Source organism: Oscarella lobularis, chromosome 4 (genome assembly GCF_947507565.1).
Source record: "Oscarella lobularis chromosome 4, ooOscLobu1.1, whole genome shotgun sequence".
In the NCBI taxonomy this organism is placed as follows: domain Eukaryota; kingdom Metazoa; phylum Porifera; class Homoscleromorpha; order Homosclerophorida; family Oscarellidae; genus Oscarella; species Oscarella lobularis.
Window position 1 is genome coordinate 2,991,946 of NC_089178.1, and position 24,045 is coordinate 3,015,990.

The 24,045-nt window shown below is 48.9% G+C and overlaps 10 protein-coding genes and 1 pseudogene across 14 annotated transcripts; 9 read left to right on the forward strand and 2 right to left on the reverse strand.

Moving 5' to 3' along the window:
- The first annotated feature begins 154 nt into the window (after positions 1-154).
- On the forward strand, positions 155-3,500 carry LOC136186602 (uncharacterized). Its single transcript, XM_065974007.1, has 7 exons — positions 155-741; positions 1,274-1,468; positions 1,821-1,945; positions 2,002-2,374; positions 2,434-2,643; positions 2,707-2,843; positions 2,905-3,500. Exons 1-7 carry the CDS (start codon positions 396-398, stop codon positions 3,277-3,279), a joined length of 1,761 nt encoding a protein of 586 aa, XP_065830079.1. The 5' UTR covers positions 155-395; the 3' UTR covers positions 3,280-3,500.
- Positions 3,501-4,130: 630 nt separating this feature from the next.
- Positions 4,131-8,315, reverse strand: LOC136186592 (helicase ARIP4-like). 2 transcript variants are annotated; one of them, XM_065973990.1, is made up of 17 exons: positions 7,680-8,313; positions 7,112-7,610; positions 6,934-7,048; positions 6,645-6,872; positions 6,428-6,590; positions 6,302-6,367; positions 6,178-6,240; positions 6,002-6,120; positions 5,852-5,949; positions 5,681-5,780; positions 5,533-5,628; positions 5,365-5,474; positions 5,230-5,303; positions 4,933-5,034; positions 4,792-4,873; positions 4,601-4,706; positions 4,131-4,531 (listed from the first exon to the last, which is right to left on the reverse strand). In XM_065973990.1, the coding sequence occupies exons 1-17, from the start codon at positions 8,262-8,264 to the stop codon at positions 4,312-4,314; spliced, it is 2,826 nt and encodes a 941-aa protein (XP_065830062.1). In that variant the 5' UTR covers positions 8,265-8,313; the 3' UTR covers positions 4,131-4,311. The 2 variants fall into 2 exon arrangements, with proteins under 2 accessions (XP_065830062.1, XP_065830063.1); XM_065973991.1 differs by lacking the exons at positions 4,131-4,531; positions 4,601-4,706; positions 4,792-4,873 and having other exon boundaries at positions 4,957-5,159; positions 7,680-8,315.
- LOC136186612 (3 beta-hydroxysteroid dehydrogenase/Delta 5-->4-isomerase type 1-like) lies at positions 8,090-9,466 on the forward strand. Its single transcript, XM_065974021.1, has one exon. The coding sequence runs from the start codon at positions 8,320-8,322 to the stop codon at positions 9,379-9,381; it is 1,062 nt and encodes a 353-aa protein (XP_065830093.1). The 5' UTR covers positions 8,090-8,319; the 3' UTR covers positions 9,382-9,466.
- Positions 9,467-9,630: 164 nt separating this feature from the next.
- On the reverse strand, positions 9,631-12,063 carry LOC136186598 (uncharacterized). The gene is made up of 8 exons (XM_065973998.1): positions 11,488-12,063; positions 11,240-11,425; positions 11,056-11,183; positions 10,752-11,000; positions 10,597-10,702; positions 10,336-10,533; positions 10,147-10,277; positions 9,631-10,091 (listed from the first exon to the last, which is right to left on the reverse strand). Exons 1-8 carry the CDS (start codon positions 11,852-11,854, stop codon positions 9,678-9,680), a joined length of 1,779 nt encoding a protein of 592 aa, XP_065830070.1. The 5' UTR covers positions 11,855-12,063; the 3' UTR covers positions 9,631-9,677.
- LOC136186611 (peroxisomal biogenesis factor 3-like) lies at positions 11,704-13,299 on the forward strand. Its single transcript, XM_065974020.1, has 2 exons — positions 11,704-12,109; positions 12,160-13,299. Exon 2 carries the CDS (start codon positions 12,211-12,213, stop codon positions 13,276-13,278), a length of 1,068 nt encoding a protein of 355 aa, XP_065830092.1. The 5' UTR covers positions 11,704-12,109; positions 12,160-12,210; the 3' UTR covers positions 13,279-13,299.
- Positions 13,300-13,439: 140 nt separating this feature from the next.
- On the forward strand, positions 13,440-15,093 carry LOC136186606 (uncharacterized). Of its 2 annotated transcripts, XM_065974013.1 has the most exons (5): positions 13,440-13,492; positions 13,563-13,667; positions 13,716-13,924; positions 13,980-14,223; positions 14,279-15,093. In XM_065974013.1, the coding sequence occupies exons 2-5, from the start codon at positions 13,610-13,612 to the stop codon at positions 15,091-15,093; spliced, it is 1,326 nt and encodes a 441-aa protein (XP_065830085.1). In that variant the 5' UTR covers positions 13,440-13,492; positions 13,563-13,609. The 2 variants fall into 2 exon arrangements, with proteins under 2 accessions (XP_065830085.1, XP_065830084.1); XM_065974012.1 differs by having other exon boundaries at positions 13,440-13,667.
- A 51-nt stretch (positions 15,094-15,144) lies between these two features.
- On the forward strand, positions 15,145-15,870 carry LOC136186617 (phosphopantothenoylcysteine decarboxylase-like). Its single transcript, XM_065974029.1, has 2 exons — positions 15,145-15,728; positions 15,812-15,870. Coding segments are annotated over exons 1-2 (585 nt in total). The 3' UTR covers positions 15,813-15,870.
- A 12-nt stretch (positions 15,871-15,882) lies between these two features.
- On the forward strand, positions 15,883-19,845 carry LOC136186591 (uncharacterized). Of its 3 annotated transcripts, none has more exons than XM_065973988.1 (6): positions 15,883-16,023; positions 16,317-16,909; positions 16,968-17,284; positions 17,337-19,274; positions 19,326-19,350; positions 19,414-19,845. In XM_065973988.1, exons 2-6 carry the CDS (start codon positions 16,324-16,326, stop codon positions 19,716-19,718), a joined length of 3,171 nt encoding a protein of 1,056 aa, XP_065830060.1. In that variant the 5' UTR covers positions 15,883-16,023; positions 16,317-16,323; the 3' UTR covers positions 19,719-19,845. The 3 variants fall into 3 exon arrangements, with proteins under 3 accessions (XP_065830060.1, XP_065830061.1, XP_065830059.1); XM_065973989.1 differs by having other exon boundaries at positions 16,001-16,239; XM_065973987.1 differs by having other exon boundaries at positions 16,001-16,909.
- A 79-nt stretch (positions 19,846-19,924) lies between these two features.
- On the forward strand, positions 19,925-21,349 carry LOC136186792 (dipeptidyl peptidase 1-like). Its single transcript, XM_065974255.1, has one exon. It carries the CDS (start codon positions 19,933-19,935, stop codon positions 21,304-21,306), a length of 1,374 nt encoding a protein of 457 aa, XP_065830327.1. The 5' UTR covers positions 19,925-19,932; the 3' UTR covers positions 21,307-21,349.
- Positions 21,343-22,837, forward strand: LOC136186793 (dipeptidyl peptidase 1 pseudogene; annotated as a pseudogene).
- On the forward strand, positions 22,805-24,041 carry LOC136186794 (B-cell receptor-associated protein 31-like). The gene is made up of 7 exons (XM_065974256.1): positions 22,805-22,975; positions 23,031-23,131; positions 23,182-23,335; positions 23,391-23,523; positions 23,586-23,697; positions 23,749-23,849; positions 23,902-24,041. Exons 1-7 carry the CDS (start codon positions 22,884-22,886, stop codon positions 23,950-23,952), a joined length of 744 nt encoding a protein of 247 aa, XP_065830328.1. The 5' UTR covers positions 22,805-22,883; the 3' UTR covers positions 23,953-24,041.
- Positions 24,042-24,045: the final 4 nt, after the last annotated feature.

Consider the following 24,045-nt stretch of genomic DNA (forward strand, 5'->3'; position numbering starts at 1 on the left):
AATTAGCGCCGGTCACTCATAAGACAATCGAACGTACGCTTATGTAATTTTACCTTTCCTATACACGATATCAGCGAGCTTATATAGTTTCCCGATCTGGGGAATGCTTTCCTTTGCGGTCCCTTCCGCCCTTCGGTCAGTCGGATCCTGTCTCTCGACCGATCGAGTTGCTTCGCTCGCAGCTAGCAGTCTAACGATTATAATTCGACGTTTGCCTGCTGTTCTCTCTTCTTTCTCAAGCTGAGAACAGTATCTTCTTCGTCTTCTACTTTACGACAACTTCCGCCTCCGCCGCGCGTCTCTCTCGTGCGCGACGTCGGTTCTCACCTAAAAGCCGCGAATTGCACTTGGCGCGCGACGCTGAGCATATCTAATTCAAGCGCTCTCCTGGCACGATGCACACGATAGTATCGGGCGTCGTTCTCTGTCTCCTATTTGCGACGACGATCGCCGTCGCCGTTCCCGTCGCCAGCTCGCGAAATGTCAAGAACCTCGTCCACGACGTCGGCTCGATCAAACCGACGCGATCGAAACGAACGGGAGCGGCGAATAGTCAGGCGTTCGTCGATCAGTCGAAATCGACGCACATTCACGTCACGAACGCGTACATCAGCGAAAGCGACGTGTCGCTTCGTCTACCGCTGGCGTCGTTCGATGACATGAGTTACGGAGACGTGCGTACGGTCGAAGTCGAATCGTCGCTCAAGCTGACCGACTCCTATCGAGTTTCGGTGGGAAACGGTAAGCGGCATGCATGGGCTAGCGATCTCCCCTCCTATAGCTCTCCGCGCGTCCCCTAATTCCGTCCACCCCCGCGTTCGCGGCGAGCTCTTTGTCGCAAAAATCGCATTGACAAACCTCGCGCACTTTTACTGTTTCTCCCGCCTGACTATATACAGTACGAGAGAGTTAGGCGGTGGCGGCGCCCGACTATTTTTCTCTTCCGAAGAGAGTAACAGTATTGCAGTTGTTGGCACCTCCGCAAAGTCGGGCGACGCGCGTGCAGAGTAGTGGTGCCGTAACTGGATTGGCTGCCGGAGATACGGCCTAATAGCAGGAATTGTGACCGCTCGTAATCCGATTAGACAAAGCGATTCTTTTGATGCTTATGAAATGGCAACCGTTTTGCACAAACCGGTGGCCAGGTAACGCGGGGTCAAACGAAGCATTTCCCTCGCGCCCGGATCCCGCTCACGTAGGCGCGTTCTGATTGGCTGGCTCACTCGAAGGAGGCGTGACGTAGTAATTCGTTTTTTTTCCTTGTTGGTTCTAGAGTCGTACGCGGCGAACGTCTCGGGAAGCGTGACGCACATACCACGCAATTCCGACGTTTTCGTCATCACGGACGTCGCCGCAGACGAGCGCGGGTCGCTTCACAACACGTTTTCCATATGGGATCGCGACGATCGAATCACACCTGGTCACTTCTGGTTGCTCACCTACAACGCTTTCAGTCATTCGGGCCTTGGTAAGTGCACGCAACTCGGTCGGCCGACCGGCACGCGCTACCCAGTAATTTCCGCTCTAATCAAATCGGCGGTCTTTTGTACAACGTAATTCGTTTTTTCTCCGAACACTCGTCCCATAAAAAAACGTAGGCCTATTGTGTGGCCTCTGGGAAACTAGAGAGACAGGCTGTTATACAGAAGTTAGATTAGGGAAAAAATGTGCCCGCGGAAGCGAGGGATCGCGCGCGCGCGCGCGAGATCCATATCGCACAAGAACCCAAATGATCCTCGTGTCTTCCTACGGCTTTGCGGAGTCTACCAGTCTGCTCATGAATACGTAAAAAGGAAAACTAATTCTCGTCTTCCATCTAGACGTGCTGGTATTCGATTCGAGCAAAGTGGGCACAGATCAGTACAGCCTCCAGCGAATTGGCATGGACATCGACTCATTCGACGCCTACTACGTCGAACTCCCAATCAGCACTTACGAACTCAAAGTAAAAATAGAACTCACATGTACGCGCGTCAATCAAACGTCGGAATTTTCATTCAGATCGTTCCCCACGACGCCGTGCTCAATATCGACGATTTCAAGAACATGCCGTCACTTGCGCCGCCCATCTACATCAATCCCAAAGAGGGCACGCGCTATTACGGCGCTATAATCGGCGTTTACGGCGAAGTGGGAAAATTTCGACCCGACTACGTGACCGTGCCGCCGCTTCCCGTCGCGCCGCCGCCTCGCACGCCGTACACGCGAGTCATCGTCATGAACGCGTTTCCGCGCGATAGCGACGTCGAAGTGACGTTCAAATCGACGAGTCACTTTCGCGCGCTTTCCTACGGTCATTCGACGAGCGGATCGCTTCACTTGAAACGAAACGATCCGTATAGGATCGAGTCAATTCCGTCGGAAAATGAAAACGGTACAAGAGCACATGAAATATGAGTTTTTCACAAATTTTTTCTTCGTTTTTTTTTTTAGGGAATCATCGTATGTCAATTACGAGTCACGTTGACCATACGGTGCCCTATCTGAACAGCGAGTGTCTTCTCATCGCCGACACGTTGACGTCGACAAGAGAGCAATTGGATAAATATTTTCTCTGCTGGGAAGAGCACTACTTGGATCTTCATCCCAACAACGTTTTCTTCTTCACCTATAACGCTTTGGTGAACTTTAGCGAAGCCGTCGGTAAGCGATCACGAGAACACGAAAAAATTAAGATTTATTTAGTGTTTTTTTTTCTTTTTGCAGATGTTGTGCTGTTTGATCGAGACACCGTTGACGATCCCAACACGCGCAGTCTCCTCAATATTGCCCCTCACCTCAAGCGAGGCCACGGAATTCGCGCTCGATATGTAACCCCTCCTAAGAACCACTACGAAGTCAAGGTACAACGAATCCCATTATGCACGTCCACGTGATGAAAATTAATCTCCGATTTTACTTCAGGTGGTCAAAAGTGGCACCATTACCAATTCGTTGGATTTCGACACGGCTCGCTCTCTTCTGCCACCCATGGTTATCAAACCGAAAGGCGATCATCGCTACTATTTGGTCCTTAGTGGAGTTGCGCATAACAGAAAGTATCCACCTGCATTGATATCCCATCCGCCTGAATTGATACAAGTTCCCGTGTCGATGCCGCCATCTACCGTATCTACTATTAAAAATGTAATGTCTGCTGCTGAGGTTTCTTCACCTACTGAGATCCTGAACTATACTGTTGATCCCGATCCCAACCTAAGTAAGTATAGCTCAGCTCACCGTTTGGAACCCATGGCGCTCCTGTTAGTGGCACTTTGTATATTACTGTGCCGGGTATAATTGATCTTTTTTGTATCACTCCGCAAGTTGTCAATAATGGAGCTGCTACTAGTCTACTTACCAAGACAGAGATATTTTGACAAACCGATTGATCGTAGTCCGGAATTGAATTGTAGATATGCCTCTGCATGCATTAGTGACACCTTAGCACAAACTGAAGTAGCTTAGGTAGAGGTAGCGAGAACAAGGATGATATATTTATTGAACACATAGAAGAAGTATACCGGAAGTGAACCTACAGTAAACGCTCGCTCTTATACGGGATCTAAAACTTCCCCCTGTCTACTGATTGCCTTCGAACGGCGCTCGGCGTGCAGTAAAAGGAATCTCGCGTTGACGAAGAGCTTTCCACGCTACGTGAAGTGCACGCCGAGACGTGGCGGGCACAATTGGCTGCGCACAATGCCTGTTTTCGACCGTTGTGCTCGCACAAACGAATGACAGCGTGGCGATGGACGTGCGGTTCGTTGGAGCGACTCGGGAGGAGATAATTGGTTGGGACTTTAGACAAACGTGATCGGCTTGCTACGGGGCCAGGGACGACGTTTAGCCGAGGTAGGAAGACAGCTGACCTCTTTATACCTACCCATATGTATGTATGACTGACTATCACTTTGATGTAAAGAGCAAAGAGCAATTGTCTTCTGACTGCATGCATATGCGTATTTAGACGTACTGTACATATTCATCCTAACACGTTCCAGCGATTGTAGTATATGTATCAACGGTCATCCAAAAAATCTCTCTCTCTCCAGATAGATGTGTCTTCATCTTATGATTCAAATACCTTCCACTCGAACTGGCTGCATCGCGGCAATTTTCAATAATGGGAAGCATGTGGTCGAGTCTAATAGGCTGACATCAATATTTATTGTCCAAAACTGAAGCAATTGCCACTCAATCGGCAAAAGGGATTTCTTTGCAAAAAAAGCGAGGTACGAGATCAATATACCCGAATCATACACAGTCCCTTCTAGCTATGAGTTCCTCATTCTTAACTAATTTTAACTATATCTAACTACTCTACGAGTTTTACGAGTTTCTCGGTAACGTTGCACTGTGAGCCGGCACAGTTCCCGATGGTCGCTCCCCCGCCGTCCGTTGCCCCGACCTTGCCGTCTGCATGAGTAGAATCGAAGTTCTCGCAACGGCGTTACGATCAAGCGGGAACGGCGCCAGCGTTGGCCTCAGCGCACGAAACGCGCCCGTGTTGACGATCGCCGGCCGGTAGATTTGCTGGCTCGACGGGCAGCTATTTAGAAAAACGAATATAGGGGAAGCGCATCCACCCCTAGCTATCCAGCTAGTAGCTAAGTCTTACATGGGAAAGTTAGGCGGTTGCGGTCTAGGAGCCGGCGGCGGCGGCGGCGGCGGCGTTGGGACGCTGCTGGCCGGACGTTGACCGGCCCGTTTTTCGCGAGCGTAATCTAAATTATATTGATGAGCGTTTCAGCATAATGGGGGAGAAAACTTGACTAATTGATCTGTTTTCTCCCGACAACACCTGTCTACCTTGTATGGCCTGTCGTTTTTCGTGACGCGTCAGTTTCTCGTCGCCTTCTTCCAGCACTAAAGAATCGGTTTCCACCGGTTCCTAAGAACGAGTAGATCGACGTAGGGGACTCATTATATGTGTACATGATAAACGCGTGCCTGAGTTAGCCACGTTCCTAGCCGCTGGCAGACAGCCTTTAAAATAGAATCCGTGCATGTCGTCGCGTATTTTTGCCAATCAAACGGTTCTCGGGTTTCCACCTAGAGGTCGAGAACATTAATTGGTTAAGTCAAAAGAAGACTTGGGGAAGAAGGTCCGCATTATCGGTCAGACGTGCCGCGGTGGAAACAGCCTAACAGACCGCGAATCGACCGCCAATCTCCCGCTGTCAAACGTTGTTAGGAGATGCCGTGCCACTAAGTTCACTAGCACGACGCTCATCCGATTAATCTCACCTGATTTAGAAGGAGATTGACGGTCGCATTCCGAGTTGCGTTCCCCTCCGGTTGAAGCTCGTCGATAACTCGATCTGGATATAAAAAATTAGCGAGGAAACACCGCCCGTCAGTCCGTCCGTCGACTATCCGCACCCGCGACACCCCGTTTCGTAATTTGCCTCTCGTAAATGCGACGTTCCATGCCGCCGTCGGCGACGAGCCTGTAGACGTAGCACGGCTTATTCTGTCCATAACGATAGATCCTGTTTGCATAGAATGGTTCCAGTTTCACTTAAATTGAATCGTCGTCGCGCGTTACACCTGCACACGGCCTGCGCGTCGTGGCACGGATTCCACGAGACGTCCATGAGAACGACGCGATTGGCTCCCACTAAACTGATGCCAAGGCATCCCGCTCTAGCAGGCGCACGTCAATAAATATTTTCATGGTAGCTAGGCCTCATTGTACTTGGTCGAGAGTAGAAAAACGTAGACTTTCTTGTTAGCGGGGCTGTTGAACGACGTGACGAGCTGCTCGCGATCGAGAGAAACCGTGCTTCCGTCCAGACCTAAATAGGTTAAAAAGTGGACGTGAACCGCAGCTTCTTTTTTTTCGCGCGCGCCGAGTAGGCAAACGTACGATAATAGTGCTCGTTTTTCGTCCACGTCGATCCCGACGACGGAACGACGCGACGCGACAGATGGTCTTCTATCAAATCCAGTGTAGCGAGACTTTGACTGGATTCGATTCGAAGAGAGGTCACTTAAAATTAACAATATCCACCTCTACCTGAAGACGAGCAGGCGATCGCCGCGAGCGACCGATTCGTCGATAATTTGCAGTAGAATGGGCATCTTTGCACCGGCGTCCTCCCTCCCCGGTTCGTAGTCCTTCATGATTTCCTTTGCCTATATATACACACGTAACGTAGTGGTATCGCGGAGCGCAAAAGTCTGCGCGCTGACCCAAGCAAAAGACACGGACTTTTGCTTGCCGGTGGGCAAATCGTCGACGTCCAAGTCAATACCCTGTTAGAATCAGAGCAAACGTTATTCTCGCGCGTGCTATAATTATCGAAAGAGAACCCACGGAAGATTTCTTGTTCTGGGCCGATTGTAGTAGACACTTGTGCACCAAGTCCGGATCATTCCAGATCTATGTTTAGTGTAAAAGCGACCAAGTGGCGTTCCTAGACGTACTGTGTACTACTAGTACCTTCAAGCAGACAGAAAAGACTTTGATAGGGTTCAACTGGCGACCGTCTTGCGCGTCGTTTTTCAACGCTTCGTAGAGTCGCTGCTGAATGGGCGACGATTTCAGAAACAGAACGTACTCTTTCTTGGGAGAAAGAGCACTCTTAAGAATTTTATGCCCTCGCCTAGGCAAACGACCACCCGCTTTTTTCTATAGATATTCTGCGGTTCGCGTTTACCTTTGAACGAAGCCTTCGACGAGCTTGTGAAGAACGTGAGCCCGCTGGCGCATGACAGCCTTATCGGCCGACGTGCTATCGACGCATTGACCATTGTAGATGGGATACTCGAACATGTTACTGAAGTCCTGATGCGTGCCCACATAGTTTGGTCGTACGAAATCAATCATGCACCAATATTCGGCCAAATTGTTCTGCAGTGGATATCCGGTCAAGACGAGACGTCGTCTAAGGGGGTCAGTCAGTCAGTCAGTAGATGAGGATCATGTTTACGTTCTGGTGGCCCTACTTGGTTCGTATCTTTTTCAGAGCCTGCGATATTCCAGCGAGATTGTTCTTGATGCGATGGCCCTCGTCGCAGACGACGAGATCCGGCCCCGGATTGCACAGCATCGACTGCGCGTCTTTCAAAGAGAAAAAAAATCCATTTCTCTCTCTCTCTCTCTCTCAAGTCAAACTAAACTAACCTTGCAATTGTTTCATATGCCCCTCTTCCAGATCCAAGTCGATTGTGATGCCGCCACTGGGACCCTGTTTTGGCTTCGGCGGTTTCTTGCCCTCGATTCGTTTCACGCCGCTCAACGTCGGCACTTGAAGCGCCAACATGCGATACATCTCATAGCCGATAAGCAATACTCCGCCACGAACGTGCCATTGACGAATCACCTCGGCTCGAGCGGCCAAATCGCGCTGACTCTCATTCAAGACGAAAACGGAAAAGGAGCGCGACGTCTGAGGCAACCACCGATTATACTCTTCCACCCAATTCTGTAGGGTATTAATCGGGACGACGCAGAGAACCGTGCGCGCTTTCGTGCGAGTCAAGAAGACGTCCGTGAACGCGATCACTTGCAACGTTTTTCCCAATCCCATGCAGTGGGCCAGGATGCAACCGAAGCCGTCTCTCCTTCCAAACTCCTCGACGCTCTCCACGAGATTCCCGTAGAGAAATCGAATGCCTAAAATCTAAAAAAAAAAAAAACGAAAGAGACGTCTCGGAGGAAGTACGAGACAAGGGAAATTTCGAGCGCGTGCCTGATGCGGCTTAAGAACGGCGGAAAGACGAGGATGAACGAAGATGTCAGGTTCCGATTGAGCGTGTCTCGGATTCACCAACACTCGACCTTGCCCGTCGCGAAGACCTATCTCCTTTTCCGCCTCGTCGGCAATCCGACGCGCTTCGTCGTCGTCGTCTGACGAATCGAGAACTTCGACGACGTCGGAAGCGGCAGCGGCGGCGGCGGCGGCGGCGCCGGAAGTGACGGCATACGTTGCACCAGCGGACGACATACTAACAAGCGTCATCGGACGACCCGGTATCTCGCGCAAAAACGAAACGTCGGAGTCACTGTCGTCGTCGTCGTCGTCATCCAAAACAATAACCTTATTTATTGATTTTGGAGCTGGTCTCGAACTGACGGAGTCCGAGTCTTGTTGCCTTCGCCGACGTTCTTGTTCTTCGTTTAGAGCGTGTCGCGTCGCGTCTGCTAGCTCCGATTCCGATCTGATTTTTCGTATCGTTCGTCTATGATTCGGTCGGCGACGTTTCGGTGAGCTATTGTCGTTTTGAGTCGGATTATCGTTGTCTGATTCGGAAACTTGAGCCGATTCGCTATTCATCGCGTCGTCGCGTCAAAAGACGAGACACTTAGTCGGCTCTCTCGCGCGCGCTAAAATGGCCAACAACCAAGGAGGAAAAACCGTTCTCGTCGTCGGCGGCGCCGGTTTTCTCGGCTCAAACATCGTCAGAATGATTCTAGCAAAGTGCGACTCGACCGAAGTGTCATCGATTCGCATGTTCGACGTCTCAGACGCCGAACTCGAACTCGAATCGAATCCTCTAAGCCGAATCGTCGTCGAACGCGTCGTCGGCGACGTGCGCGATAGCGACGCGGTGACGCGCGCCTGTCGCGACGTCGACGTCGTGATTCACGCGGCGTCGATCGTCGATTTCGGCGACAAAGACAGCGATTTCGTCCGCGCCGTCAACGTCGACGGAACGCGCACGATCGTCGACGCGTGCCTCGCGACGGGAGTCACGTGCCTCGTGTACACCAGCACGGAAGACGTCGTCATAACGCGAACGCCGCTCGTCGACGCCGTCGAAACGGATATATATCCGCCGGAGTCCCATTTAATTTACGGATCGTACGGCGTGACGAAACAGCGCGCGGAGAAAATCGTTCTTCGGGCGAACGGCGACAATTTGGTCACGTGCGCGTTGCGACCGGTCGTTCTGTTCGGCGAAGGCGATCCGTTCAACGTGACGAACGCTCTCGGCGTCGCCTTTCGAAAGATCGTCGTTCCCGTTCAGGCGGAGAATCAATTTTCGTCGTGTTACGTTCGAAATGCGGCGTGGGCGCACGTGTGCGCCTTTCGAGCGGCGCTCGCTCGACCCGAAGCGATTGGCGGCGAGGCTTTTTTCGTTACGGACGACACGCCGACTTGCCCGTATTTTGATTTTTTGAAACCGTTTGCTGATGGACTCGGTTATCGTTATGCTCCCTTCAAGTTGCCCGGGTCGTTTTTGTTTGGATTGGTTTGGCTGTTTGAACGCTTGGCTTGGATTGTGAAGACGCCGCCTATGTTTCGGAGTGGACCCATGTATGGTGCCATGACAACTTACACGTTTAGCAGGCAGAAAGCCGAAGAGGATCTCAGGTATTGGCCACTTTATGATTTTCAAGAATCTGTTCGACTATCTTTGCCCTACTATAAACGAGTTTTGAATGCCTAGCAGGGGGAAGGAAGAAAGAAACTATTTTTTTTAATGAGAACGAACTGGGGAGAAAGTGTTCAAGAGCTGATGCAGTAAGCCATTATCTTTGTCTCCTGGTGTAGCCTCGCATCTAATACGCCTATCCTTGGGTCCCTATCCTAGTTCATATGTCTAGTCTATCGTCAATATTAGTGCCCCGCGTGTCTTTTGAAGTCGAGGTTAAATAGCTCACCGTACTGTAGACGTGTACACCCCGAGGTCAATAAATCAGAATATAGGTCTGTATTTTGAAATATACGTTAGATACAGGTAGCTTATGCAAATATCGTTCGCATGATTGTGATGAAAGCAAGAGCGCACGGTAGAACTCGAATAGACAGGGGAGCGAATCCTGAATTTGACTTTGCTTCGTCGACTGAGATTGTAGCGTTGACTTGATGGGGGTTAGTCGGTCGGTCTGTCACGGTAGCATCAGTAGCATCAGTAGCATCAGTAGCAAAGCTTTGATCTGCTACGTTAATTTCATCTGACGACGGTAGGATAGCAGTGACAGCGAGGACAATGTCAGTAGGTTGAACCTCGGGGTACGTAGTTACTTGAGGCGGAAAGGCTGAGTTGCCTTCAATGCCATGAATCACGATGTAGTGGGTCCTGCCGCCGATTGGGTTGACGTACAGATCAGGCACGAGTGTCGTCGAGGTTTGAGGGTCGCTCATGCTGTCGAAAACCTGAAAATATGTAAACAATGGCACCACGGTGTGTGCGCTCATATAGCTTGCTTGCCTTTAGAACATAGGACCGATTTGCGATGACGGTAGTTTCTCTCATGCCATCAAATTGTAAACTTTGGGTAATGTACGTAGGCGCACCAAGGCTATTTTGGCTGTGCTTGTCCAAAGGAATAGCCACAACGTCTACAACAACGTTTGTTTTAAATAGACTTTCTCAAATGCAAGCTTAGTATTTGCAAACCGATTCTAGACGCGTGATCGTAGAAAAAATTGTAGATTCGTAGCCGAGCGGTGTCATTGCCGATTGAACTATTCGACTGGTCGCAATAGAGATGAGGTTGATCGACGGCACTTCGATCATGAGCTTTGGGCCTTAGGATAGCAACGCACTCGCTTGCTTTATATGCAACGCTTTCTTTCACTTGAAAATCGTAGCTGTCTGTGCAAATTCGACATATAGTTTTTCGCGGTTCGGTAAAGGGTCGCTTTTTTTAGCGCGTACCTTCTCCTAGCGTAACGGAAACGGCGGATCCGCGTGCTATATAGAATGATCCCATTTGAGTTTGTCCAAAATAGAGTTCCGGGTAGTCGAATTCTTCAAACATAACCTGCCCAAACGAATAAACCCGTCGGTATACGAATTAATTCTCTAAGCACCGTGGCACTATTGACACTTGGAATCGCATTGACGACGTAAACGTTAGTAACCGGCATGTCTGGTCGGTTAATTTGCTTCAGCGGCGGCACGCTGACCACTTTCGGCGCGTAATCATCCGGATCATTGGTCAGGCCAATGATAGCGGCGTAGTAGCGATCCCCGTTGGACGCGCTAAAATAAATCGGTTCGACGAGCGATTTGGCGTTCTTAAATTGATCGACGTCGAGAACGCTGCCCGTAGGAACGACCTAGGAGACGATTAATTAAATAATTAAGTAGGGGTTTAATTAGCTTCCGCGGCACCTTGATTTCGTACGTTCCTTCATTCATGTTTTGCGAATGAGACTGCCACAGGCTCATCCCTTTGGCAACGCGCAGGAGAGGGTCTGTTTGGCGTCGAGCCAATCTCGAAGCAGAAAAAGCGATCACGTCTGAAAAATCAACAGTGAACCACGCGATGGATGCGTGCGGACAGGATCTGACGTACCGACGTTATTTTGATCAAATGCATGATGGATGGCGAGGAAGAAACTTGTCGCTAGTCTGGTTTCGTCGTGCTCCCAAACGTAAATGGTCAGATGAAGAGTGGAAGCGCCTAGCACGTCGGGCTCGGCGACGAGAAAGCCATCTGATTTAGAACTGACTGCGCTGTTCACTTTAGCGGTGGCAGTGTCTGGGAGGATTGAGACAGAAGACTTGGACTATATACACAGCGTATTTTGTAATACTACAAACCGTTGCTTGGCAGTAGAACTGCTTCCGCCTTTGACTGGGCACCAAGGTGAACCTGGGCTGTGGTGAACTGACCGTACTCGAGATTCTGGATTCGGTTCCCGTCAGGAAGTATAAAGGTCACTTTTGCATCGCTAGGAAATGCGTTGAGAGCATTGACGGCGACTTGAACGTTGCGTTTCTGTCTATTAGGATGTCCTTCTAACGGACTTGAGAGTAGCAAGCAGACGAGCAGAGAAGCGAGAAACTTCGTCATACTTCCTTGTGGTTCCGTGGTCAAATGAAAGCTGCCTATAACTCGAACACCGGACTTATAGGGTATGAATCTCCGCCCATTTTCGGATTGGTCATGGTGACAGTGACGTATCATGGCATTCCTTGCAATTATTTACGTGACTGGGGACACGCCAAGTCGGCGTGATCGTTTCGTCTCTTGGCTGTCTGCCCAGCCGTGGTCTGGTATCCTGGTGCAGGTGTGCTGATTATCGAAAATAGGGGAAGTTCATTTCACTGTGGCGACTGAGTCTAAAAATGCGTTTTCTCTGAGAGAATTCTTGGGAAGAAAGGGGGTTGCGAGAACGTGTGTCCGTCCGTTTCTCGGGACATGGTTTCTTCTCCTCACAAGGTACATTCCCTCGCTGAACCCGTCTCGATAGCTTCTCGATAGCAGTGTAGCCAGTGTAGCTAAAGCGAGCCGTAGCGCGCGGTAGATTTCTTCTTCGCGAAATGGCCGACCCGCCTCGCGGTTTCCTACGACGCCACGCTCGCAAGTTCGTCATTTCAGCTTGCACAGTCGGCGGCGCCTATGCCCTATACAAGTTCGTTCAGTGGAAATGGGCGTCGAGAGCAGCGGAAGAAGAAGCGCGACGCTTAGACGTCGCGCGACTCGAGCACCACTTCGAAAGCAACCAGCGTACGTGCGACATGACGGCGCGATCGCTTCTCCCCATGCTCCGAACGTCCCTATTCGAGCACGTAAACGTCGAACGACTGATCGCCGCGCTCAAATCGAGCTCGTCGTCGAACAAATCGGAAGTTTGGAACGAAGTCAAAACGAAGACGCTCACCCAACTTCTCGTCGCCGTCTACAGCGCCTGTTTTCTTCACGTCTTCCTTCGCGTCCAGTTGAACATCATTGGCGGCCGATTGTACTTGGAGAGCGCCGAGAAGGAAGACGAAGAGGAGAAGACGAAAAAGAAGAAGGGAGCGAATTTTTTACCTATTACTCAAACGGTTCAGACTCGTTATCTTAATCTCGTCGAGTGTCTTTTCGACACGGGAATGATTGGCTTGGTCAAATTCGTCGACGACGTCGTCGAACGACGAATGGACGAAATCGGTCTCAAAGAGCGTTTCGATGCGACGAGATTCTCGCAGTTCGTCGAGGAAATTCGTCGGGATATAGAAGGAGACGATCAGACGTCGATGGCTCGACTCGTTGGCGCTAGTTTGCCGACAAACGGCGGCATCTTCAACGTTAATTCCCAGTCGCTGTCCCATGCTGAAAAGGATCAACTGCAAGGTCTCGTCGAAGCCACTCGAGATTTCTTAGAGAATCCTGATTTTTGTCACGTGCTCGGAAAGTGCATTGAGGCGGGTTTTTCCGTCGCTGTGCAGAGTGTCGAACGGAAAATCGACAAGGATGCTGTGCCATTGGCCAAATTGTTGCCCATGGTTGTCGTTGACGTCGTACCCACTTTGCTCAAGGACAGCAGCGAGTTTTTCAATCGAATCATGGAACTGCCGACTTTGCAAAAATTTGCTGAAAACGTATACGATGCATTTCGAAGGTAAAATTCTTTTATCGTGACGTCACGACGTCTAACGCGCGGTTCCTAATTTCCCCATGTGTCTCGGAGCTTTGGAGCACGTACTGTACAGTACGAAGGTGCGATCGTTCCAAAGAAAGCACGCGTTTTATATAGACTTCTCCTTCGGTGTGTGTTTGTGTACCTAAAAGAAAGAATTGAAAGATAGACGCGCTCTTAGGACTTTACACTTTTGTCACGTGAGTTGTTAGAGTAGTATGTACACAACGAGAGTTGGCTGCTATTTTTGCTTGGCGAGCTTGCTCGCAGGCTTGACCGTTCAGCAAAAGTACGCCAGTCTTCTTGGCGATCCCGAAATGAGCGGCAATACCCTGAAAGTGTCTCTAGAAGGATGGAATTTCTGTAATTTTGCTGGTGAGTAATACGATACTGTACTTGTACCGTTGCTACTGTGTCTTGTAGGACCGGATGCCGTGCCGTCTCCTCGATATGCTGACTGTCTCGACAGTAGTGGTCGAGTGGGACCAGGACCAAGTGGCAATTTAGCGACTGATTCAGATAATCGGCTCTCGCTGCCGACTCCGATTCCCGGCCTTTCCAATCAGACGAAAGATGCGGATCTTTATGCGGAGGAGAAGGAACGGTATTTGGGAACATTGTGCTCAACGTCGGTGAGGGAGATAATCGCGCGGCTCCTCACGGAATTCTAGCTCGTTTTGTATGTAGTCGTCGGCGGGTAATTGGTCCTATTGGACTCAAATGCTGAAGAGTGGAAATTTCAATATCTCTCAGAATCTTTGTCCTCGAGCCGGCGGCTCACTTCGTCACGCCCAAAACGTCCGCAATGTTGCCTACGGAACACTCGGACCCATGAATCAACCGCTAGTCTTCCACAATTGGTCGTCAAGCGACAGTCACGAGGGCGCTTTCTACGGAACCTACGACGTCGATCCTAAAAGCGAAACATACAGTAAGAAAAAAAGAGGTTTATTTTTTTCATTTAACGTGTTATATTATTATTGCAGATTCGTCGTATTTCGAGATTCGCTGGTTCAAGCGTCCAGGAGAGAATTCGTGGTCGTTGCAGAGCACTCTTATAACTAGCAAAGTTCATCCCTACCTAATGCTATACAACCGAGCAGATAGCGTTCGCCTCGGCAACGGCGGCTATCCGTGGGAAGGGCGCGGCGTTCTCGTTCGTCCGGCGCGTTCGCCGAGTTTTCGAATGCAGGTCAATTTGACCGTGATGAATTGCACGTCAACGGGAGCTCAATTTTACATGCCCGAGATGGGCGGATGTTGGAAGAATGATGGGAGAGATTGCGACGGCGATTTGGCGACCGACGTCACGCGTTACATTTGCTTTATTATCAATCCAGGCGTTGTTGAGCGGAAGGGATGTCGGGTCGATCGTCAAAGCCGATGCCCTCCGTTTCATACGTTCGCCAATGGGACGAAAGCGTATAGAAACGAGACGACTCGCTTTCCCTATGAATGCTATCACCTCTGGTGCGCTCCACCTAATGATCCGACAGCGCCGCCTGGTGAGACGTGCGATCCGTACAGCAATCCAATGTCACAGGAACTGATGCAATTGTTGCCGTGTAAAGAATGGGGTTTGTACGATTTTCCGAGCCAGCCGGGCGAGGCGTGGATTGGTCACGGTCAAGTGTGGAATTTAAAAGCCGGTGCATTGGCCGAGAAGGTCTACTTCAGCGGCAAAGATCCTCCCAACGGTCGCTACTGGCTTAGTACGGAAATAGGGCCAGAAGTATTTGAGAGCGAGTCGTTTACGAAGTGGGAAGTATCCAAGTGGGATATACAGGACATCATAAGTTGATGTGTTGACGGAAATGACGCTTCCGTGTCCGGGATAAACGTACGGGTCTTCATGTGCGCGACGAAAGATTCTCGGACTTCTCCTCGCGTTCTGCTCGGCTGCACGGGCAGCGTCGCTTCAATCAAAGTCCCAGACCTGTGTCAGAAGCTTGTAGCGATTGGAACGGACGTCCGGGTGATTGCCACCGAGCACGCAGTCCATTTCTTCGATCCGTCGTCGCTCGATCCGTCCGTGCGCCTCTATCGCGACGCCGACGAATGGACGACATGGAATCGCATGCACGATCCCGTACTTCACATCGAACTGCGTCGCTGGGCCGACGCGATGGTCATAGCGCCGCTCGACGCGAATACGCTCTCGAAACTCGCTCACGGTCTCTGCGACAATTTGCTCACGTGCACGGCGAGGGCGTGGGACGTTGATAGGCCGTTTCTCTTCTGTCCGGCTATGAATACGTACATGTGGAATCATCCGCACACGGCTCAGCACGTTTCCGTTCTCGAATCGTTTGGATACGTGCACGTTCCTCCTGTCGCAAAGCATCTTGCATGTGGGGACTACGGAATGGGAGCAATGGCCAGCGTAGAAACGATAGTCGAATCTACGCTCAAACGTTTAGATTTAGAAAAGAAATAGTGAGAAATGAATTGGATGATGGACTATTTATGCTACAGTCTCTACATATATTGCCTTTCTGTTTTGCCTTTTGTTTCTGTAGATACGTACGTTGAAATCTGTCATTTTTGAGTCCTTAAAAGTCAGAGGGATCCATCAAGAGCTTCATTGGTTTGGAGCGTCATGGATAATATTATGAATTTTAGCAAAGCAATCAAAGTGACTGTGCTCTCAAAGTCATATGACCTTAGTTGTCACATGACTCACACACACAAGTTGAGACAGCACATTGAATCACCGCTGAATCACCGCTGAGTAAGTAGGCTTTTAGGTTGCACCTAATGGCCGCGAGCATGAGAGCAAAGGGAGAAAGTTTAGAGAGTGAATCATAGGACCACCTCTAACAATCAATACCAATGCGCTCTAAGGCAACTCTAGGCCCAAACTTTTCTTACACTAGTGTAAGCTGTCACGTATTGACATCAGTGGGCCTCAGAGGTGCATCTATACAGAAAAGACTCCATGGAAGAGGTGGGGTCTGTGGGGACTCAGAGCAGTTTTATGGGAACCTGAAAGATCTTTTGCTGAAGTGAACGTTTCTTTGATAGGTCTGCAATGGAATATGATGAGTACGATGATCTTTATGCTGAAATTAATGATGAAAATGACGATGAAAATGATGATGATGATTGTTATGATGATATAGATGTCAATTCTGATAGCAACCGTGACGATGAGTTTGATGGGGTCAATTCGGATAACAATTGTGACGATGAGTTTGATGGGGTCAATTCGGATAACAATTGTGACGATGAGTTTGATGGGGTCAATTCGGATAACAATTGTGATGATGAGTTTGATGGGGTTGATTCTGATAGCAACTGTGACGATGAGTTTGATGGGGTCAATTCGGATAACAATTGTGACGATGAGTTTGATGGGGTCAATTCTGATAACAATTGTGATGATGAGTTTGATGGGGTTGATTCTGATAGCAACTGTGACGATGGCATTTTTGATGACAACAATTCTCACAACAGTGATGATGAAACTCATGATGACATAGATGTTATTTCTGATAACAATCGAAATGACAGTTCTGATGAAAAAGCGTCGTATAGTGAGCCAGACTTTGCTACTAATCCCGGAAACGTATTTATTCCTGCAATGCCTATCTTCGCTCATGATACGCCTTCTGGATGTAAGCTCCAGATTTTCTTGCATGTGCCGGGCGCTGTAACGCTGCTTTTTTCTCGTAGATGACGACTCTATTGACTCTATTGATGAGAATATTTACAAGCAAGCTCTTGCGTCTGGCTCGGCTCCCATCAATAGATGCCGCGTGATGGTGGTTGGTCAGGATGGCGCAGGAAAATCTTGCTTAATTGACTCTTTCTTGGATCGTCCCTTCAATGCTCAAAGTCCGAGCACGGACGGCGCTGCTATTCACATGGCTGTGACGGCAGCGAAAGGAAGGGTGGGTCAGCACACGTGGCGCGAAGAGAAATGCGAGAATGCGCAGCATTTGGACAAATACCTTGCAGCTGGATATGTGATTACAAAAAAGCAGGATCAAGTTATTACGCTGCATTCTCACAAAATCGCCTTTGATTTAATTTCTATGTTAGGTAAAGAAAACAGCGTTGAGCCCGATCCACGCAGTTTCTTTTGCAAAAAGGAAGAAGATTCGTCAATGTTCAGCGATTACTGACGAAAGCCTGGAAGATGATGCATCTGTAAGCTACTCCGTGCGGGATTTCTCTTCTTCTCCTGCTACCCAGGAGTTGGACCAGCACATTAGGGAAATCACCAAAGATGAAAAAGTGACTTCAGAGCAACGTGAAATGATTGCTGAGTATCTCAAATCAAGTGAAGCTCTTGCCACTCTTGAGAATTTTGAAGTCAGTTCAAAGCTTCTTTGGGATTTAGGAGGGCAAGAAAGGTATCTGACTTCCCACGCTGCTCTCATGCCCACCGAGTCTGAGTACACGGTGTGCACTTATTTGCTGGTTATTGACATTAGCAAGCCTCTTGGCGATAAGGCGAAATCGTCTTATCGTCTCGGAGGAACCTCAACTGACATTCCTCTCGAATTATCAAGTCTTTTGTACAACCGTGATTTCCCCCGTCACTGGTTCACATCAATTGGAATTAGCCATCCTTCTAACGTGTCTTCCCCATACTTGGGAGAAGATTTGGAAGGAGTCAGCTATCCCGCAGTTTTAATCGCTGCCACTCACATTGATGAAGTGAAAGCGATGCCAAATCCTGAAGAGTTCTTGAAATCTCAAAACGCACAACTTGACAACTTGATTCGTGACTTAAAATGCGAGGATCACATTGTCAAAAACCCTAAAAATGGACAGTGGTTCTTTCGGGTCGATAATACCAAGTCCGGACGTAGTGAAGCAGAAGAGCGTTGCGAGGGCGTCAGAACAATTGTCTCTCTACTTGACAGTTCCTCAAAGCACTATTGGTCTCAGAAAAACAAAACGCGGCCTATGCCATTGGCATGGATTCGTTTTGAGATTTCACTCGTTTTGTGGAAAATTGGGAAAATCCTAAGCGTCGAAACAGCAATTAAGCTTGCTCATCGGGTTGGAATTAAATCTATAAAAGAGGCGTTGTTGGCTTTGAAATTTCTGCACAACCTCGGTGTAATACTTTATTTCTGGGATGTACCTGAGCTCACTGACCGCGTTATTATTGATCCCGAATGGCTTATTAGAACTGTGGCCACGTTTGTTACGGTCAAGGAGCCCAAAAAGGTCAAGTACCAACGTCTTTGGCGAGAGCTATGCAAAAAGGGAGAAATTGGGAGAGACGTGGTGTTGAACGTACTTGGAGAAGCAGACGTGGAGCGCAGAGATCAAGAGCCAGTTCTCAACGTGCTAAAAATGCTGGACATTATATGCGAATGCGATTCGCCTGAAGCTTCTTCACCGTTCTTGATTCCGTGCATGGTCATGCAGAAGCTAAGTGGATCTTCGGTGTGGGAGAAGTATAATCCAAGAGAAGTGTTTCCTCCACCCATCGTCATTTTTCCCAAGGACGTGCAGGCAATTCCCGAAGCGCTTTTCTTTAGACTTGTAACAAAGTGCGCTCGGAAATACCCAGGAGGGTGTGAACTTACTCGGAATCGTTGTTTATTTAGAATAGGAAGCAATTTAGTGCTTGAACTATTGCACTATGACAGGGGCGCTTGTTTGATCGTTTCAATGGCCGGTGAAAGGAACACGCCAAAGAACGCAGTCAGTGTGTCAGAGTTAGCTTCTATAATTGGGCAATTCGTTGCTGACAGCGTTGAAAATGCAAAAAAACGAGGAATGAACGGATTAAAGCTTGCGTTTTACTACCAAGTAACCGAGTGCATCCTTGGCCTAAAGTCAGATGATGAAGGTGCTGGCAACTTAGGCTGTCGGCTGCCGGACGGCGACTTTTTAGTACAACTGCCTGACAGGGAATGCTGTAAGTCGGGTCGTCAGCCAGTTTCACTCCTATGCAAATCGGGGAAATACGCTCCAAAGGAAAAGTTAGAACTGGTGCATCTCTGGTACAAGAAAGAGGTGCGTGTCAACCTGCAACTTTCTGTTCATTGATAACTTATTCTTCTTTAGAATCTCTCTCCTTCTGAATCTCAAGGTTTATAGTTGCATAGATTGTGTTTAGCAATAACGTTTCTTTCTCTCTTCCTCTCCTTTGCAGGAATACCAAAAAGAGAACCTACTAGGGAAGAGCTGAACAACCTCAGCGAGAAAATTGCTTCTACGTGGAAAGATGTTGCTCGACGTCTAGAGCTTCCTGAAGCCACTATTGAGCAAATTGCAACTGACTACGCTTGTCGGTGCCGGGAGCAAGCTCACCAAGCTCTACAACGATGGATGGGGCAGGAGTCAAAGTCTGCATCAGTAAAAGCACTGTGCAAAGCTCTTTGCAAAGAAGGTAAGAAAGCTGTTGCGGCTGAAATTTTCAGCCTAGATGACGAAGTTCTAAGTGGTCTTCTAAGTTGATGGCTAATCCTTACTACTTAGATGCATTGCACTGATACAGTAATGCTTTGATAAGGACGAAAGCTTAATTAATTAATCAACTATTATACGCCTGAGTCCTTTCCTTTATTAATTAAATGGATTGTGTATTGGGGATTTTCTACGCTGCCTTTTATTAAGGAGCTGATTGGCTGAGAGGAGTCACGAGATCGGTCTTGTGACTCCTCCCACTAAAATGCTCGCCGCGTTGCTCATTTCTTTCGTGATTCTTACCTTGGTTTGCGGCGACACGCCGGCGAATTGCACTTACGAAGAGACCCAGGGCAAATGGTTGCTGCACATCGGCGCAGGCGGCCACGACAACTCGCTCGACTGCACGCAATTCAACGTCGAATCGCATCTAACGGTTGATCTTCGCTATCCCGATCTTGCCGTCGACGAGCGCAACAATTCGGGCTTCTGGACGCTGATCTACAACCAGGGCTACGAACTCGTCATCGGCGAACGCAAGTACTTCGCCTTTTTTGACTACAACAAAGCAAACTCGAATCTGTGCGGCGAAACGAAAAACGGATGGGCACACGCAGTCGACGGCACCGACTGGGCGTGCTACAGAGCGTCAAAAGTGGCTGAGACGTACCCTGAGCGAAAGGAAACGAAGTCTCGTTCGCCAAATATCTCTGATATTCTCTCTCGTCCCTATCGAGTCAGTCAGGACTTTGTGGACAGAATCAACGCGGCTCAATCGTCGTGGAAAGCGACACTGTACCCTGAATTCGCTAATTATACGGTAGGCGAGATGTTAGCTCGCTCTGGAGGCTCAAAGGGGCGGCCATCTAAACAAAGGAATTTTGATTTTGCGGGGAAGACGAATAACAGTAGTCTTCCGGTTGAATTTGATTGGCGTGACGTTGACGGGGTGAATTACGTGTCGCCCGTGAGAAATCAGGGCTCGTGTGGAAGCTGCTATGCGTTTGCATCGATGGCTATGATTGAAGCTCGTCAAAGGGTTGCCTCAAAGAATCGCGTTCAGTTGGTGCTTTCGACGCAGGACGTTGTCAGCTGTTCGGAGTATGCTCAAGGTTGCGAGGGCGGATTTCCGTACTTGATTGCGGGAAAGTATGGCGAGGATTTTGGTGTGGTAGAAGAGCAGTGTAATCCTTATGTGGGAAAGGATACGTCGGTATGTAAGACGAAATTGAGCTGTACGCGTTATTTTACCACGGATTATTATTACGTTGGAGGATTTTATGGAGCCTGTACGAGTACGTTAATGCAAGAGGAACTGGTGAAAAATGGTCCTTTTGCCATTTCTTTTGAAGTCTATAAGGATTTTTTGCACTACAAGAGTGGCGTTTATCATCACGTTGACGTTGATAGCGAATCTGGCGAGGATGATCATTTCGGTTTTGATCCTTTTGAAATTACGAACCACGTTGTGCTGGTTGTTGGTTACGGCACTGATAGAATGTCAGGCGAGGACTATTGGATTGTCAAAAATAGCTGGGGAGAGAAGTGGGGAGAGAACGGTTTCTTTCGCATTCGGCGCGGAAATGACGAGTGTTCGTTTGAAAGCATGGCTGTTGCCGTTACCCCAGTCATGAAATGAGAACAATTTATTTGTTGTATGTAAACTAACCATGTGACGGTGACGCACGTGATTTCTTTACGGAAACAATGCTCGCAGCGCTCGTCATCTTCGCCGTTCTTGCGTCGTCGCGCGGCGACACGCCGGCGAATTGCACGTACGAAGAAACTCTGGGCAAATGGACGCTGTACGTCGGCGCAGGCGGTCACGACAACACGCTCGACTGCACGCAATTCGACGTCGAATCGAATTTCACCGTCGATCTTCGCTTTCCCGATCTCGCCGTCGACGAACGCAACAATTCGGGCTTCTGGACGATAGTCTACAACCAGGGCTACGAACTCGTCATCGGCGAACGCACCTACTTCGCCTTTTTCGACTACAACAACGAGAACTCGAATCTGTGCGACAAAACGAAGAACGGATGGGCGCACGCAGTCAACGGCACCGACTGGGCGTGCTACAGAGCGTCAAAGGTGACAGAAACGCATCAGGGAGGAAAAACGAAGTCGCATTCGCCACCGAACATCGACGCGATTCTCTCTCGTCCCTATCGAGTCAGTCAGGACTTCGTGGACCGAATCAACGCGGCTCAATCGTCGTGGAAAGCGACGATCTATCCAGAATTCGCTAATAACACAGTAGGCGAGATGTTGGCTCGTTCGGGTGGCCTTAGTCGTTCGGCGTTCGAGCCGGAACCTTCATTCGAACCCGCCCCTCTTGACAACGACCTTCCATCGGCGTGGGATTGGCGCGACGTGAACGGCGTCGATTTCGTGTCGCCCGTTCGAAATCAGGGCGGATGCGGCAGTTGCTATGCGTTTGCTTCGATGGGGATGCTCGAGGCGCGTCTACGAATTCTGACGAATAATACCGTTCAGGATGTCTTTTCGCCTCAGGACGTTATCAGCTGTTCGGAGTACTCGCAGGGCTGCGAGGGCGGTTTTGAGTATTTGATTGCTGGTAAGTACGCCGAAGATTTTGGTGTTGTCAAAGAGGAGTGCAATCGTTACTTGGGCCACGATACAAAGCAATGTGGAACAAAGTCATCCTGTGCTCGGCAGCATGCTCATCAATATCGTTACGTTGGAGGATATTTTGGCGCTTGTAGCGAATCAGCGATGTTGACCGAGTTGGTGAAGAATGGGCCTATTGCTGTTGCCTTTGAGGTATATGGTGATTTTGGACATTATCGTAGTGGTATTTATCATCATGTCGTGGAAGAACGTGGCGTGCACTTGGATTCCGGTTTTAATCCATTTCAAATTGTTAATCACGGCGTATTGATTGTTGGCTATGGATCGGACGAGCAGTCAGGAGAGAAGTATTGGATTGTGAAGAACAGCTGGAGTGCGACATGGGGAGAGAAAGGCTATTTTCGCATTAGGCGCGGCACAAATGAATGCTCGATTGAGAATATGGCTGTAGTGTCTACTCCAATAGTCCAAAAGTGACGTGACGTGTCTGTCCAACTACATTGTATGACGTGTCCTATTATGTAATCTCTTTTTGTGGAACGCTTGTGGTGACGTATTGCATGACGTCAGCTGAACTCGCGCTGCGCTACTGCGACACGTTCACTTTTGTTTCCCTTTGCAATGACGCTGCAGTGGACTCTCGTTGCTTACTTTCTCTACGGCGAAATAGGCCTCGTTGTTCTCCTCTGCATTCCCAAAATATCCGCGAGAAGGTAAAGCGACTCGAACGTGGCCTCTTCGAGAGAAATTTCGACGTCGCTTTTGCAGATGGAATCGCATCTTCAATTCTTCACTATTGAATTGGATTGCCGGCTACGCTACCTTCTACTTCTTTGCTTTTGTTGCCGTTCTAGTTCTTTTCTTCGCTGGCAAGTCTATAAAAACGAAAAAATTCATAGACTCTATCCTTTGATTTCAGATGCCATCAATCAGATACAAAAACATCCCGGAAGAGAGGCGATGGACGGCAAGACAGGACCTGCTCACTTGCACGAGCAGACTCTCGACTCTATGATTCGATTTCGAGCACAGAGGAATTTCTACATCAGCGGAATGGCCCTTCTTTTAGTCGTGTAAAAAAGAGACATGTCTAATAATGTTATTGCCTTATTCGATTTCTTTTTGTAGCGTGCTGCAACGAATGATTACCTCGCTGTGCAGAGAAGCGCGACTAGAGGCGTCTCATGAAGCAGCCATAAAACAGGCCACCAGTGCGAGTGATCAAGCGCAAAAACTGATGGAGGAAAATGAGAAATTGAGGGTCAGCTTGGGGATACAGTCAGTATAAGTGTGGAAGTCTTATGGATGGTGTCTTTGTTGCAGGCTGACAAACTTGACAAGGAAGAAGGGAAGAAAGGTGGCGAGACAGAGGATGTGGAAAAAGACGAAATTGACGGGGAAAAACTTAGAAATGAGCTGGAGCGTTTGAAAGAAGGTTGGGTCAGAAAAACAGGTTCTTTATCTCTTCCTCATTTGGGGTTTTCAGAAAATGCCAAATTGAAATCTGATGCCGAGGCATCAAGAAAGCAAGCCAAAGGCGTTTCTACGGAGTATGATCGTCTTATGTCAGAGCATTCTATTCTTCAGGTATATTGACAAGATTTGCTTGCTGGAAAGAAATGACTTTTATTACATATAGAAAAAACTGCAAGACGTGGAGGGAAATGAAGAATCGAAGAAAGATCAATAAATCTGCACTAAAAATGCGACTGCTCTGTTTTGTTGTTGTTGTGCTAGCGTTGCTCTGCTAGACTACATGACGTATTAGATCATACGGGATCGG

Excerpts from the sequence above, each read along its gene's own strand:
- LOC136186598 (XM_065973998.1), bottom strand. The coding sequence starts at position 11,854 with ATGATACGTCACTGTCACCATGACCAATCCGAAAATGGGCGGAGATTC. Across the intron at positions 11,426-11,487 it reads AGTTCTACTGCCAAGCAACG|ACACTGCCACCGCTAAAGTG; the intron begins GTTTGTAGTATT and ends CAATCCTCCCAG. Across the intron at positions 11,001-11,055 it reads AAGGAACGTACGAAATCAAG|GTCGTTCCTACGGGCAGCGT; the intron begins GTGCCGCGGAAG and ends ATCGTCTCCTAG.
- LOC136186602 (XM_065974007.1), top strand. The coding sequence starts at position 396 with ATGCACACGATAGTATCGGGCGTCGTTCTCTGTCTCCTATTTGCGACG. Across the intron at positions 1,469-1,820 it reads TTTCAGTCATTCGGGCCTTG|ACGTGCTGGTATTCGATTCG; the intron begins GTAAGTGCACGC and ends TCTTCCATCTAG. Across the intron at positions 1,946-2,001 it reads TCAGCACTTACGAACTCAAA|ATCGTTCCCCACGACGCCGT; the intron begins GTAAAAATAGAA and ends ATTTTCATTCAG.
- LOC136186606 (XM_065974012.1), top strand. The coding sequence starts at position 13,511 with ATGTACACAACGAGAGTTGGCTGCTATTTTTGCTTGGCGAGCTTGCTC. Across the intron at positions 13,668-13,715 it reads GAATTTCTGTAATTTTGCTG|GACCGGATGCCGTGCCGTCT; the intron begins GTGAGTAATACG and ends TGTGTCTTGTAG. Across the intron at positions 14,224-14,278 it reads TCCTAAAAGCGAAACATACA|ATTCGTCGTATTTCGAGATT; the intron begins GTAAGAAAAAAA and ends TTATTATTGCAG.
- LOC136186592 (XM_065973990.1), bottom strand. The coding sequence starts at position 8,264 with ATGAATAGCGAATCGGCTCAAGTTTCCGAATCAGACAACGATAATCCG. Across the intron at positions 6,591-6,644 it reads GTCGAAGGCTTCGTTCAAAG|GCGAGGGCATAAAATTCTTA; the intron begins GTAAACGCGAAC and ends TCGTTTGCCTAG. Across the intron at positions 4,532-4,600 it reads CAACCGCCTAACTTTCCCAT|CTGCCCGTCGAGCCAGCAAA; the intron begins GTAAGACTTAGC and ends TTTTCTAAATAG.
- LOC136186612 (XM_065974021.1), top strand. The coding sequence starts at position 8,320 with ATGGCCAACAACCAAGGAGGAAAAACCGTTCTCGTCGTCGGCGGCGCC.
- LOC136186617 (XM_065974029.1), top strand. The coding sequence starts at position 15,145 with ATGTGCGCGACGAAAGATTCTCGGACTTCTCCTCGCGTTCTGCTCGGC.
- LOC136186794 (XM_065974256.1), top strand. The coding sequence starts at position 22,884 with ATGACGCTGCAGTGGACTCTCGTTGCTTACTTTCTCTACGGCGAAATA. Across the intron at positions 23,132-23,181 it reads TCTAGTTCTTTTCTTCGCTG|ATGCCATCAATCAGATACAA; the intron begins GCAAGTCTATAA and ends CTTTGATTTCAG. Across the intron at positions 23,698-23,748 it reads GCTGGAGCGTTTGAAAGAAG|AAAATGCCAAATTGAAATCT; the intron begins GTTGGGTCAGAA and ends TGGGGTTTTCAG.
- LOC136186611 (XM_065974020.1), top strand. The coding sequence starts at position 12,211 with ATGGCCGACCCGCCTCGCGGTTTCCTACGACGCCACGCTCGCAAGTTC.
- LOC136186792 (XM_065974255.1), top strand. The coding sequence starts at position 19,933 with ATGCTCGCCGCGTTGCTCATTTCTTTCGTGATTCTTACCTTGGTTTGC.
- LOC136186591 (XM_065973988.1), top strand. The coding sequence starts at position 16,324 with ATGGAATATGATGAGTACGATGATCTTTATGCTGAAATTAATGATGAA. Across the intron at positions 16,910-16,967 it reads TCATGATACGCCTTCTGGAT|ATGACGACTCTATTGACTCT; the intron begins GTAAGCTCCAGA and ends TTTTTCTCGTAG. Across the intron at positions 19,275-19,325 it reads ATCTCTGGTACAAGAAAGAG|AATCTCTCTCCTTCTGAATC; the intron begins GTGCGTGTCAAC and ends ATTCTTCTTTAG.